At 42.6% G+C, this 13,767-nt stretch overlaps 1 protein-coding gene across 7 annotated transcripts in view; it reads right to left on the reverse strand.

The window, feature by feature from the left end:
• Positions 1-13,767, reverse strand: part of ACTN1 (actinin alpha 1) — an 85,224-nt gene that overhangs the window by 25,509 nt on the left and 45,948 nt on the right. For all 7 annotated transcript variants that reach the window (XM_084287759.1, XM_084287758.1, XM_084287757.1 and 4 more), the window contains exons 4-7: positions 9,261-9,347; positions 8,591-8,678; positions 7,354-7,432; positions 1,169-1,250 (exon numbers count right to left, since the gene is read on the reverse strand). In XM_084287759.1, the coding sequence (XP_084143885.1) occupies positions 1,169-1,250; positions 7,354-7,432; positions 8,591-8,678; positions 9,261-9,347 (336 nt within the window). The remainder of the gene's footprint in view (positions 1-1,168; positions 1,251-7,353; positions 7,433-8,590; positions 8,679-9,260; positions 9,348-13,767) is intronic.

Consider the following 13,767-nt stretch of genomic DNA (forward strand, 5'->3'; position numbering starts at 1 on the left):
GACCCTTTCATTAGTTTCAAGAGAAACTCAACACCTCCAGAGATCAGAATTAATGGTGTAGAGGAATGCACATTAGTCCCAGTCTGTAAGGGAGGAGACGGATCAAGAAAAAGCAATAGAAGCTCCTTTAAGTGACCCTCTTCATCACTGTTGGCTATGCTGAGATCTGAAGCTAGATCCACTTATTTTGGGGGTGGCTTTATTCCTACAGAATGGCAGGAAGCACTCACATCTATTCCAGAAACCTCATGATTGTTTGTGACCTCAACATAGTGAGTGCAGGGAAACTGAGACTCATCCCTGGGAATGGGAAACACTGCCTAAGAATATGAACATGAACTTCCTAGAACCCAAATACAGGTTAACTGGGTTCAACTGTCTTATTTCCACCTTCCCCCTTAGTTCCTCTTTCTCCTTTATTTAAAAAATGTCTTTAATTGCTTCTCCTGTCAAAACCAAGCCTGAAATACAGCTTCCACCACTGAAACCAGCTGGCTTCAGCCCCTGAACCAGTGAACTATTTTAGGCTGTTGTTTATACTTCAGAGTTACAGTCTCTGGTCTGTAGCCAAGCTGGTTCTGACAAGGCTTGGAGAAGTAATCCTTGCTGTCCCAGTGGCCTCTGGGAAGTCATAGTCAGTAGCAAAAGCATCTCTGAAATACATGGATTTCTGCCTTGGTCTCAAGATCCAGTCACTGAGGGATCTTCATGCCCAAGACTTCCAAGTAGTCAAGAAGCAGCAGTTTATAATACTGATATCGCATCCCCAAAAGGAAGGTCAACAGCTGTGTCAGAAAGAGCACAGAAAAAAATCTGAAGCAAAAGAAACGCTGTCCTACACCATACATTATCTCAGTATTAAGCCTGGTTCTTGAAAGGCAACACTTTGGTCAGCTGTAGACATAGCCAGGTGTTACTCATCTCTGCCTAGTGAGTCAACCCCAGGTTAAGATCTCCGTATCAGACTCAGAAAACTGAGGGGCACAGGAGGAAGAGGGAAGCAAAACGTGATTAATTATTCCATTGTAACTTTTTTCCTGCACACTTAGTATGTGATGATGGAGGGAGCACTCAGATGTTACTGAATTCTTGTACAATACAAATCCACCTAGAAGAAGTGGGAAATGTCAAGACAAAGCAAGTTATCACCCCCTGCATTCCACTTTACCTTCGGCATCCAGCATCTTGGGGATATCCAGGTATTTCTCAGCCACATCAAAGGCTGTGTTTAGGTTAGTGAGAGGATCATCCTGGGAAAGAAAAAAAGCCAGAGCATTAGCATCAACTCATAACAAGGTTCTCTCAAAATAGAGCAACTGTGCTTTATTTGGTTCAGGTAACTCAGCTGTCCAGACAAAATTACGTGCAACTCCTCATGTAGCAGGATGAAATAATTAGCCTCCTTTTGAAAGCAGAGCCTGGAGACTCATGATATGATAATAACGTATAATCTATGCACTTGTAACAAAAAGGAGTAATACATTTTGTTTTGCATTTAGTTTAAAGTAACATTAGCTTCACATCATATTGATAGTAAATGGCCATATCACACATTTACATATCATGCTTACATTAGGTTTGCATCTTCCATTTTAAAGAACTGCAGAGCAGTGTTAGAACATCTAAGCAATACTAAAATAGTAACAACATCTGCAACGGGTGCTGTCCTTAGCTAGTGTACAGTTTGTTGAACACCAGTTGAGTGGGAGGAAGAGAAATGTTTGAACGAATCTCTACAAAATAAATATATATAAAAGTACCCATTTTGTCTGAGCATTGGTTTTCTTCCTAAGCGCTGCAGAGTACTTGCCATTTCCTTAGTATATTTCTATTCCTCTAGGTATAAACCTTCTGCTGTAGCAGGATGCACTTCAGATACAGACATCAATACACAGTAATCAAATTCTAAACAAAGTTGCGTGTGACATGAGTCATATCACAAAGGTAACTAACTAGATTTTAGAGAGCCAAACAAGAGAATGTGAAACACAGATGTCACTGGAAATGAAAGACCTCTGCAAATTGCTCCCAGCATTCAAACGTAATGATCTGCAACAAAACACCTATCAAGCAGTATCAGCCCATCATACAAGCCTGATTCCTATATTCCTGCATATCCATGACATTTATTCTGAAGGATCAATCAATCAACTTCATGGATGACTATTTCTACTGCTGAGACAGGTGGCTTCTGCTGGAGGAGGGGCTGTGCACAAAATGCTAGTGTTTAGTCACTGTTTGCTAAGAGGCTTTCAGGAGGGAGGAAGGATGGGGTGTCTCTCCATACTGTCATTTCTGCCACACACCGAGTCCCGCCTTAAAAATTAGGAAATAAGAAATGCAGTCATTTCACCTTTCTTCCTGGACTAGCATCCATGCTCTATTTCTTTTCTACTTGACAGCATGTGCTTTCACTTACTGCAATGACTTGGAAGACTGAGCTGTACCTGACCTTTAATCAATAGTCAATCCCCTTTGAACCCACTAAGCATGACAGATGGAGCCAGGCAGGCTTGGGCAGACAGGTGTGAGCACACAGAAAGGTTTCTTTACAGCACTGGTCACAAAGTAGCCCCTGGATTACTGTGTTCAAGAAGCTATGAAACCAAGCCATTCTGGAAGAGGTTTGCTGCAGCAGTTCCCCAGGAATTAATGCATGCTTTGGGTTGGCATCCCATAACAATATCATGTTCCTTTGGATGAATGTCTCCAGCAGGCAGCAATGTTTCACCTACCAAAGTAAATCACACACAAAGGCCATCCAAACAGACCCAAGCAGTAATCCATATTTAGTCCACTGGGACAAGTCAATACTAAGTGAGGAAATGTTGGATGGGCACGCGGTGATGAAACGAACGGCTGCCACACATGGCGACAGGCCATCATTTCTCAGCACCAATTAGTACTTTATTTAGTACACTTTCAGGGGTGACTTCAACAGATATATCTAAATCCACCTCTTCAGAGCTTCGTAGTGCAGGGGATTTTAAATATCCTCCAGCCACAAGGAGCCACCCTGTGCAATGGACTTACAGACACTGGCACCAGTTCAACTTCAGCCTACTTGCCTCTGGTACCTACTGTGCAGAAACCACTATGAACCCAAAGAGTAACCAAAAGCCTTATTTGAGGGGCTGAGACTTGCTACATGTAGACAGGACCTCACCTCCATTTACGCTTATAGGAAGGAAGTGTAACAGCCTTTCTTTCACTTGAGCGAAATTTTCCCCTAGCCCACATACCATTTTCTACTTCTGTAGAAACATCACCAGCACGTACTTTTAATTTCAACCCATGCTGACTAGGAATACCACGACATCACTAATACCCCCTGCCCCGAGAGAGAGCCTAGTATTAGTATTATTAACCCAGACCCTTCCTCAGCTCAGCCCCGTCTGCCAGAGCTGCTGGAGGAGCGGTCAGCCTCTCCTGGAGGAAAGGGAGGTGCAAACTCACTGCAGATAGCTTCCCTATCAGTCTGCGAGTAACAACACCAGGGGCGATGTTGCCAAAGGTTAAAAAGAATTCTAAGCTGCAAGCTGGGAGAGGTTTCCTGATGGGAAAACTTACTGGTCTTGGGCACTCCCAAAGGAAGGGCTGGAAGTCTTAACGTGTGGGAAACCGAAGGCTCACCTAGATGAAGCCAGCCGACTTCTATTTCATGTGTAACAAGGATGTGTGATCACATCGTCCCTTGGGGAATGAAGCTAAAGATAACACTACTGAAAGCAAGCTGTCTGAGCCCAAGACTAGCCTGGAGATTTACAGAGAGCTAAACCCGAGCAAGGCCCTTTTCCCTGTGGGAAAAGCTTCACCCCTCACGGACAGCAGAGCTGCTTATCACAGAGGTGGTGCTTCTTGGTTGCAAGGCAGAGGGTTCCCTGGCGGCCTCCCCCAGACCACAACAGGGCCTTAAGCCTCTGGAAATTCCTCTGGACACCACTGCTTTCAGTTCCAGCCCCTAGTACACCAGCTAATCATTACTTCAAATTCCTCACTTCATTTGACTCCTTGTGAAGAGGGAAAAGCAAGTGAAGACTGCCCTGCCCTGGCGGCTCCAGGCCTCGCAAAGCAGCACTCCAGCACCACAGGTGCAGGCATGCTTCAGGGGCCCAAAGGCAGCAGGGCAAACAAGAGCCCAGTGACTTGTCCCTTCCCTCCACGGCTCAGACACACACCCCAGAGCAGCACTGACTGAGATGAGGGTCTCCAGAGGCGCCTCAGTTCCCAGCCTGCTTACATGAGCACAGAAATAGAGACACCTAAGAAAAGCAGTAACTTGGGAGCTCTGGTGGGGCCAACCCCCAGGAAAGCTATAGTTGTTTTCCACGTAAGAATAATGTTGTTTTAACAGTGGCAGACAGTACACCTGCTCTAAACAGATGCCTACCTGGCACGTTCTCTGTTTTTGCTGTCTAAAGACAACCACAGCTCCTCCTTTTCCACCACACAGGGAGTCATCTAACTCACACAGGGAGTCATCTCTCCTCCTCCAGCTAGTCCCAAGCCCTTGCAGCACACAAGGTTGCCATGGCAATTATTGCAGTGTGACATGAAAAAATCTTCTATTAACTAGCAATCAGGAAAGGGGATGGAGGAAAATCAACAGAGAGCAAGCACTTCCTACATCTGCCAGAGTTGAAGACACCGGGAAAAAAAAATCCAATTAGTACAATTCATATTTTCAGGAATATCTGTAAGAAATGCCTCCAACAGCAGCACACAGATGACACTTCTGTATGGACTGCAGTACGTGAGGGGGCGTTTGAGCTATCAAACCGTACTGGATGAAAATATCTTAGATTTGGTTCACAATTCAGCTCTGGATGGGGGTAAAAGGCATATGGGAAGCCCCATCTTCTTGTCCCTCATGTGCAGACCATGAGCTGAAGATCTTACCTACATTGACCAGAACAATAGCAGGCAGACCTGCACTGAATAAAAGCCATCTAATCAAATAAGTTATTGTGGTGTCAGGGAATTACTGACACCAAACTGTGTTGACCTGAATCTTTCATTTCAGGGCCTGGTCAATACAAGCACCTTTAGTTAGGCACTGCATGTCAGCAGGAAATAATTGTGCTCACTCTACTACTACAGCTAAAGAAAAAAAGAGCTAGGAACCAAGAACCACCATGCTGATAAAAGAACTTTCTAACTTTTTGGGAAGCAGACACACAGCTACACCAGCTACCTTTTGCTACCATACACTGCCAACACACAATATGTAGCACAGACACAGCCTTTACAAAGGAGCAGAAAACACTAAAACTGCATGAGAATGCTGCTCAAACAGGAGGTACAGTGCAGACTTCTTATCATCTTGGACTGCTGATGTTCACTTCTCTCTCTCATATATTTGTGTGCTTGTGTGTATACAAACACACATCACCAAAGGCACACACAGGTGAGGTGTGTGAGCTAATCAGTCCCTAGGGATGGAAGATACCTGGAGGTGGACCTTTACCCAATCCTCTGCTGCAATAGCTGATCTCAGCAGCCCTCCTCATATCTTTCCCTGCAACATAAATCCCCTGCAGAGCCAGGACAGATACAAAATGCTGGGGTTTGTTTGTTTGCTTGGTTTTGAGGAGAAGGGTGCAGAAATTGTGCGGGTAAATACTGTATTTAGGAAGGTGCCATGTTTGTACATTATACAGATGGGTTTGAAAGATCTAGTGTAAAAAAGGCAACTTCAGCACACATCAACTGCAATCAGAGCTAAAGGCTAGGCTCTGAGCTACGTTCTTCCCACCTATTTGCTCAAGACTTTAGTTCTGTAGAGTTATCAAACATGCATTTAATCTCATGCCTTTAAAGCAATCAAGGCAGAATAAAAATAAAAATGATACAGTAAGGGTCAGAAGACTGCAGAAAAGCAGAGGGAACCTGATGAAGAATGTGATCAAAGTCAAGGGGAACACAAAAGGAGCTGGTTGCCTTTAACCATGCTCCAAGGAGGACAAATTCCTTCCCATTAATATTGATTTTGGCTAGAACAATCACCCTCTCCTTCACCTTATAAGGCCTGCAGGCGAAGTGACCAAATAACTTTCATTTTCTTTCCCTTACTTGAGTTTTGTTTGAGCTTGGCTTAGGACTTTGTTGGTAATGGAGAGCATTGTAGCATTTACCCTGTTGGGTTTAGCTGCTTTTATTTTCCCAAGATCAGACACTGAAAATGTAGCTAGCTCCAGTAATTCCATTTTTTATTGCTGCTGTTTATGTAAACAGGTAGAGTCTATCCCCACTGTTTATTCATCATATGCTGACTCCAGACACTAAAACTGATCAGATAATATAATTGACTGCTCTGCAAGACAGTAAAGATCTAAAAGGTTACTGAAAAGCAGATCAGACATTGTACGAGTCATTGCCTCAAGGAAGCAGCTAATTTGATTAACTCATTTACATATTGTCCATTTGCACAGTAATTCAAGAGCCCAGATCTATTAGTGATGGGATTCTACGCTTATTTTTCTAGCTAGCATCTTTCTAACAGCCAGCCCATGAGATCAGATGGTCGAACTTTTAATATATTAGCCCCAGTAACAGTACACAAATAATGCTCTTGATGACATTTCACTCTGGTTGTATACACAGCTATAGGTAAACAAGATCTAAGCAGGCGGTGGGAATGCAAGTAGGATGCGAATCCAGCTTGCTCTTCTGTCACCTGGCTGGGTCAGAACACTGCTGGCAACACAAAGGGCTGATCACTCTCTCTCATCATTCCAGTAGCAGTCTTGTTTCCAAGACACACAGGAGGCACTTTGGAGCAGCTAGATGCCATGTTGCCAGTGGCAATTTTTAAAGTAAAACTGAAGTGTTATGGCAAATACTTTTCTGGTATTTGACATCTACATGCTAGGAGACGTCCAGTATGCCGATGGCTCAGTGCTGAGCTGGAAGCATGTGGCAAGCATCCAGTTGGGGCACAACACCCACCTCACTTGAGCTTTTACACTTGATTACCAGGTAACCGGTTTCCATCCAGCTCTTCCCAGAAATGTTAAGTCTGATCTGACTCACTAGTCTGTGACATTAGTACAGAATTAGCCTTACATTTGGTGCTACTGAATTTGCCAGTTTTTGCTCATTAGCTGGAACTGGGGCACGTGCGGCTCATAAAAGGCAGTCTGAAAGCAAGGAAAGTCAAGCAGGCAGCTCATTAAGTTCACGCTTCACTAAAAAGCCTGAATGTACTGATTCATCCCCTCCTTCCTTCCCCCTCGTCCTGCAACTGCCAGCTTGTGTTGAAGTTGTCCAGTTATCTGTTTATCAAGCTAATTCTTCTCCCTCTTTAACTCCATGGACCCAAGCATTTGGTATGACAAGCAGATTGAGTTGTACCTTTCGTAGCTTCCCATAGTCGATGAGCTCTGGACGGTGTCTGTGAATTAAAGCGCAGAAACCAAGGCCATCCTTCCAACTGTAAGAGAGCGCAATGAACAGTGTTCAGCCAGGGAGAGATACAGTGAGGACATGAGCATGAGAGAAGGCACCAAAACAGGAGGAGGATTAATGAGAATTTAGTTTCTAACCAGCAGTGCCTCTGTAAGTGCTGGGAAGGATTCCTTCCAAGCCCTAAAAAAAATACACTGCAACTAGGACTTGCCCTTTGAATTGCCACCTCCTTTACACCAGTTCTCTGTGCTGAATTTTTACTGTCCTGGGGAGCATGCAAGAACAGGTGCAGAGCTCAGGGTTGAAAAAAGGTGTATATGCATGTGCATGCCTTAGGGAAGAGACAGATTGAGGAGGAAGGGAATGACTGTTGGTGGCTATAACCAGCATTAAATAAGCCAATGCTTCACTTCCCAGACTGCTCTGGACGTACGAGCAGAACTGGAACCAGAATTCCTCATTCCAATTAGCATAATCTTTTCCTACAATTTATCGAATCTAAACACTTCATCAACTAATCTGGGATGTGAAGCACTGATGCACTTGATTTTCTGAGAGGCACTTCTGCACTCAGTCTTAAGAAAAGCCCATAGCTAGGTCCACTACAGTACTGGTTAACATGGACAGATCTTCAGCTCTCTCACAAAAAAAATAAATAAATATTTTACATTTATAAGGTTCATACAGTTTTCTGAGATGTGCTGTAAAAGCACTATTACACAGAATCTTCAGTAAAGCACCTGTCAGTTTACAAATATTAAAAGCAGAGCAAGAAAACCTTTCATCCCATCCTAACTCTGCTATACAACGAAGTTTCTGGTGAAATACGGGTTTAAAAAGCCCTTAATTCATTTCTTCTAAGGTATTCTGAGTTTTCACAGAGTGGAAGGGGTCTTGCTTATCCTTTGTCATATATGCTGCTCTCAGAGGACCTCATGCTCCATGAAAAGTTCTCCAACTTCTCAAAAGCAGCAATTGTAACCAGAATGAAGAATTGGGATGTAGGTACTCATATCCTCTTATAACCTCTGCCTTTAATTTCCTATGTGCCTCTCTGGACTATGCCACCATGTAACATAGTTTCCGATGGAAATGTAGATGTGTCAGGAAAATTTTTAAATATAGCATAAAGACATCTCAAAATAACATGGATTGTAAAGCTAAATTCTTGCCTGTGACTCACCTGATATGGAAGTTTTGGATGTTAACATTTTTGTAGGGGGCTGTCTTCCTCTGACACCATAACAAAAGTCCTTCTTTAGCAGATGTCTCTAAAGAAAGAAAGAATGCACGCCAATTAACCCACTTCCGCAGAAAGCAATAGTCTCTGGAGCACATTAGAAAAACATGACCAACTCCTCTTTAGTAGAGGCAGCACTGAACTGCACTTTATTTAACTTCCTTTGTCATAAAATTCCTTGTTTGAATAGTGTACTGGAATGATTTTGATATTGTTATTTTCTTAAAGAGGTTCTGTAATAAAAAGATGGCATTTTGAGATTAGAGAGGAGATCTTTGTAGGACTTGCAGAAGAAATGTTCATTTTCAGTGCTATTGAATCAGCCTGCAAGAAATACAATAGATTCCAACATCAAAGTTGACTTTCCTGCTTAGCCATCTTTTTGAGCTGTTCTCAAATTCTCTTACAAGAAGGTGAGGTGAAAAGACTTCTCAGCATATCCAAATCCTGACAGAAAAGTCAACAAGACCATAGGGCAGCTTGGGAATGGTAGCTCTCTGGGATCTTCCAGTGACTCATCTACAAGCACATTCTGGGCCTTTTAAGTGGCAAAGCCACGTGGCCACCCCATTTGTTTGCTGCTCAACCATGGCTTGAAAGAACTGAGATTTACCTTCAACTGAGATATCCTGAATGGCAAAACGAAGAATGATGGTCCAGATCATTCCAAGAGTCATTTTAACGTTGCCATCCACAATTTCTAGGGAGAAAAAAAAAAAGGAGAAAGAGAAGGATTAGAAGACATCAAGTTGCAAGTGCAAATCCCAATAAAACAGGCACATCAGGAAGCCCTCCATTTTGCAGATGGGGGAAACTGTAATTCCAGCTAAAAACAGTTCTCTGTCTCTCCAGATGCTCTGCTGGTGCAGCACAGTCTTGCACAGTAGTTCCCACTAATTACAGTGGTTCTCTTGCATTATACCACTGAGAGAAAAACAGATAGTGACACAGGAACAAGGACCAATATAGATCAGTGTAATTCACCGCAGGGACCTAAAACCACACTGTTCAAGTTTAATTTCTATCACTCATAAACCTTATTACCCAAACTGGGAAAAAGTAAAGCCTTCCTGTCTTACTCTAGTATACCTACTACAAGTCACACCTATGTAACTGCTCCAGGGAAATTATACCAGAATAACCAGGGAGACTTCCCAATGCACATGAGTTCTGGCAGCTGGTTGTGTAGTGTGAACAAAATAAAACCAAGAAAACCAAGAAACATCAACATTTTAATTTCAAACAAGCCTAAATGCCCCAGACTGCCTGCGTAGCAATTCCTTCAGCCATGTAATTGCCAAAAGACACAAAAGAGCATTCCTCAAAGTACATGCATCATGCTTGAAGAGGAAGCAAAGACTCATGCTGATCAGCTTGAGCAGAGCATAACATAAACTAAGATGTCAAGCAGATTGTGCTTTATTGCTCACTGGACTCTGCAATATAAATCAGCAAGGGTCAACAACTGGGAGGTTTTAGAAAGCAACCACTTGCACATGTGACGTATAGTCTGTTTGGGACGAGGGATGTAGATTCTGGGGGGAGGCGCTGCGAAGATGCTAGACCAGAAAGGGGTTTCCACTGCGTGCAGAAGAGCACCGAACAGGCCAAATTGCAAGCAGATGGGTCTCAAATGCTGATCCTCAGCATCTGCAAAAATTCTGCACGGACTACATATTCAGGTTATGAATTTTACAGCCTTCATTTTTTTTTGGATGGTGAAAATAGCCTATCTGTTTTTTCTAGTCATTCTCTGGTGGTTTCCTGAACGGCAGAAGGATGTTTCACAAATAACTGACAAGTTACAGAGGTATTTTCAGTAAGAAAGGGTTCGAATTAACCTACTGTTTGGGCTAGAACAACTCAAGTCCTAACCACATTGCCAGAAACCATTCTTCTGCAACCATAGACACCTACATGTCACTGCTTCCACAAAGCTGCCCTGCAGAAACACCTCGTGCTCTGGGGCAAGGAGAAATCTGCAGTACAGGCAACTGCCACCCACTTGGATTATTCTGTCGCAAAAGTAACAATATTGGGAATTTTCTGTTTAAGCTGTTAAAAAAAGTTTTTCCACCTATGAGATATTATCAAAATGTGAACCTCCCTGCCTTCAAAACCAACAGACAAGTAACATGTAGCCCAAACATTCTGCTTCAAAAACCCTGTCCATCCAACGCAGCTGCCTGGCTTGTGATTCAGTGGTACTTGTGGTGCCACTTCAAGTGCAAACTAGAAGGATAACCTCTGCTGTGCTTTGTCATACATCTGCATTAGGAATTTACAAGTTGAAAAGATATAAAACTAGACGCACCAGCTTATTCTGCTCCAGCACACCTGTGTCCACTCCCTTCTGCACTTACAGCTTGAGGGGGACATCAGTTTGCTCAGAATTAAATAGCCAACAAACTTTTCATTGCATTACAAAAGAACCATGGTTATTGTTTCTGGCATGAAAAGAACTGTTTTTCCTGCTGACAGTTTCATCAATTTGCATTTTCCATCCTCCTGTGAAGCACTGCAACCAATGCAAAGGAAAATCCTTTTTTTTGTTAACTCCTTTTTATTGTTAAGGATACCTGAGATACTATAGCTGAAACATTAAAGAAAACATCCATGTTTTCAACCTGCTTTGTTCATGTGATAGATCTTTGTGGTGATTTAAAAAGAAAAAAGAAAAAAAGAAAAAAAGAAAAAAAAAAAACAACCACAAAAAAAGCAATGCCTGTAAAAACCACAGCAGTTGGCAGAAGGACCCTAGGGTATACTTAAGATCTGAAAATAAATTTAGCTCTTTATTCTAATGGACTAGATTAAAATCTGATGGCAATACTTTAATGTTGGAAATGGTTTATGAACACTAATAAATCAATCAGTGAGCTGAAACAGGTAATTAATATTACTGTTCCATGGATTTTAATTGGAAATAAAGGTCAAGATACTACATAAAACCAGATGGTGTTAAGTTGCTAATGTGGCATTAGAACTCAGTACTATGCTCTAGTCACGTTCTCAAATTCCCCTTTTTATAAAGTTAGCTGGTGGAGTTAAGGTGGAAAGTATCCTTTCTCCCCCAGTTCTCCTCTTTGCCATATTCAATTTAAAAGGAAGATGTCTGCTCCCTGCTCCCATGTCAGATTCTTCCTTGGCACTGCTCCAAATCAAAGCTGCTCTGGAAGAAGCCCAAAATATTTCCACCACTTCATCTCTACAAATCACTTTATTTTTTCTTGACAAAGAGAAAACTCACCACCTACCAAGCAGATACTGATGTCAATGAGATTAGTGAGTGATCCATCCTGGGATGCAGATTTAATCTACCATACCATCCCCAGTCCTTGCCTTCCTTTTTTTTTACTTCTTTTAAATAGAGTTGACGAAACTGCTATCCTTTGTTAGAAGCAGGCAAGCATTTTTAATTTCTAGAGCAAAAAAAGTTCTCCTGGAAACCTGGTTACAAAAGCCACCAGCTTGTTCAGAAAGAGCCATATGCTCTTTGGCCCTAACTCACTCACTTTTCCATCTCTGCATTCCCTGATCACAACCTCCTTTTCCCTTAGAATTCCTTCAGTGCCCTTCAGCTGGTGCCAGTCTCTTTCTAGTACAGTGGAATATGGCCAAGAAGCAAAAGTAAAAATCACGTTTGCATGAAGCCTTCTGCTTCCTGGTGACGACAGGAAAGAGGCTCCACAGAAATTGTTAAAAAGTTGAACATAGCACTACAAAGCTGGAACAGCCTAATGCTTGTTTAATTAGCTATGTTTGTTCCCTCTGATATAAGCAACACACGATAATGTGAGAGTGGTATGGAATAAAAGGCCAATAGCCAAGCTGCATCTTCTGCCCAACTGTGCTTTCTCAGTGCCCCTCCTAGGCAGGACCTCTGCAAACGTTCTCTGCATTTTCTCCACCAGCAGCAGCTGTGGTCTGAGCAGCAGCAGCAAGTACATGCTATTAATGTGATTTACATTCAGCTTGGGGGTGGATCGTTGCTGGCTAAAGCTGACGAGGTGTCTGCAGCCACTGGAAGGAAATTTCCTGCACCAGTGACTATGCTTCCACCCAGCTCCTATTATTGTACCAAATACCACAAACAAAATATGTAAAAATTACAGTACTCTCATCCAATTGTTTGACAGCCAATTAAAGGCTTGACAAATATCCAGTCCTTAGGAGTAAGACTGGCTTGCTACATAGATGTGGCTTTTAAAACGGCAATTTTGAATTCAAAAACTCATTTTGAAAAATACAAAAAGGACCAAGCTTACTTTTCTACCTCTGACCTGGGTAGTTAGAAGCAGAAACCGTTGTGCACCCCAGTGATTTCTGAGTTGTCCATAACTGTACCTGGCTACCCCATGGAGCAAAGCAGTTGCAGAGGAGGAGCAACTGGCAGGATGGTGTTAGGTTTGGGAATTAAAGACAAGGTGACATAAAATAAAGGATGCTCTTTTTTTTTTTTATCCTAACAACATGGCAGGTACAGCAGGACAAGCTTCCACGACTCTGTCTGCACAAAGCATGTTGCTGGGGAAGCTCCAGCCAGATTTAAGACAGATTGCTGGCATTGATGATGGGGGTATGCATACATTTAAGCTTCCTAATTGTGAGCAGGCAGGGGGCAAATATAATGCTGTGTGTCACTCACTGACATGGAGAGACCGTATTTTTTGCCTCTTTCTGCTGTCAGATGCATGCTTGCTCTGCTTGGTGGTTCAGTGTTTTGCTCAGCTGTGACTTCTACAGTCACTGAAATCTTTATGCATTTTTTCTCCTTTCGCTTATACAGGTGAGAAGAGGGATCAGTCCATCCAAAGTTATCTTCATGTTGAACTGAGCTACATCTGTCTAAGACAGTGATTACTTTCTATGCAGATTAGAGGTGCAAATAAAAAAGTCTTGGGGACAAATACTTGACCTATTCAATCTGTTAAATCCCTGGAGCACTTGACCCTAGTATGGAATCTATTACAGCAAAAGAAAGCTCCTGAGATGTCAGAAGAGAGAGAGATGTAGAAGCAGATGAAGAACTATTTGGAAGCTGCAGCTGGCTAGACCGTTTCTTGATCCAGGTTTACACAGATCCATTGTATTACCACAACTGCTTCAATCCAATAGAC

The sequence above is a fragment of the Netta rufina genome (assembly GCF_964035555.1).
Source record: "Netta rufina genome assembly, chromosome: 5".
Classification (NCBI taxonomy): Eukaryota; Metazoa; Chordata; class Aves; order Anseriformes; family Anatidae; genus Netta; species Netta rufina.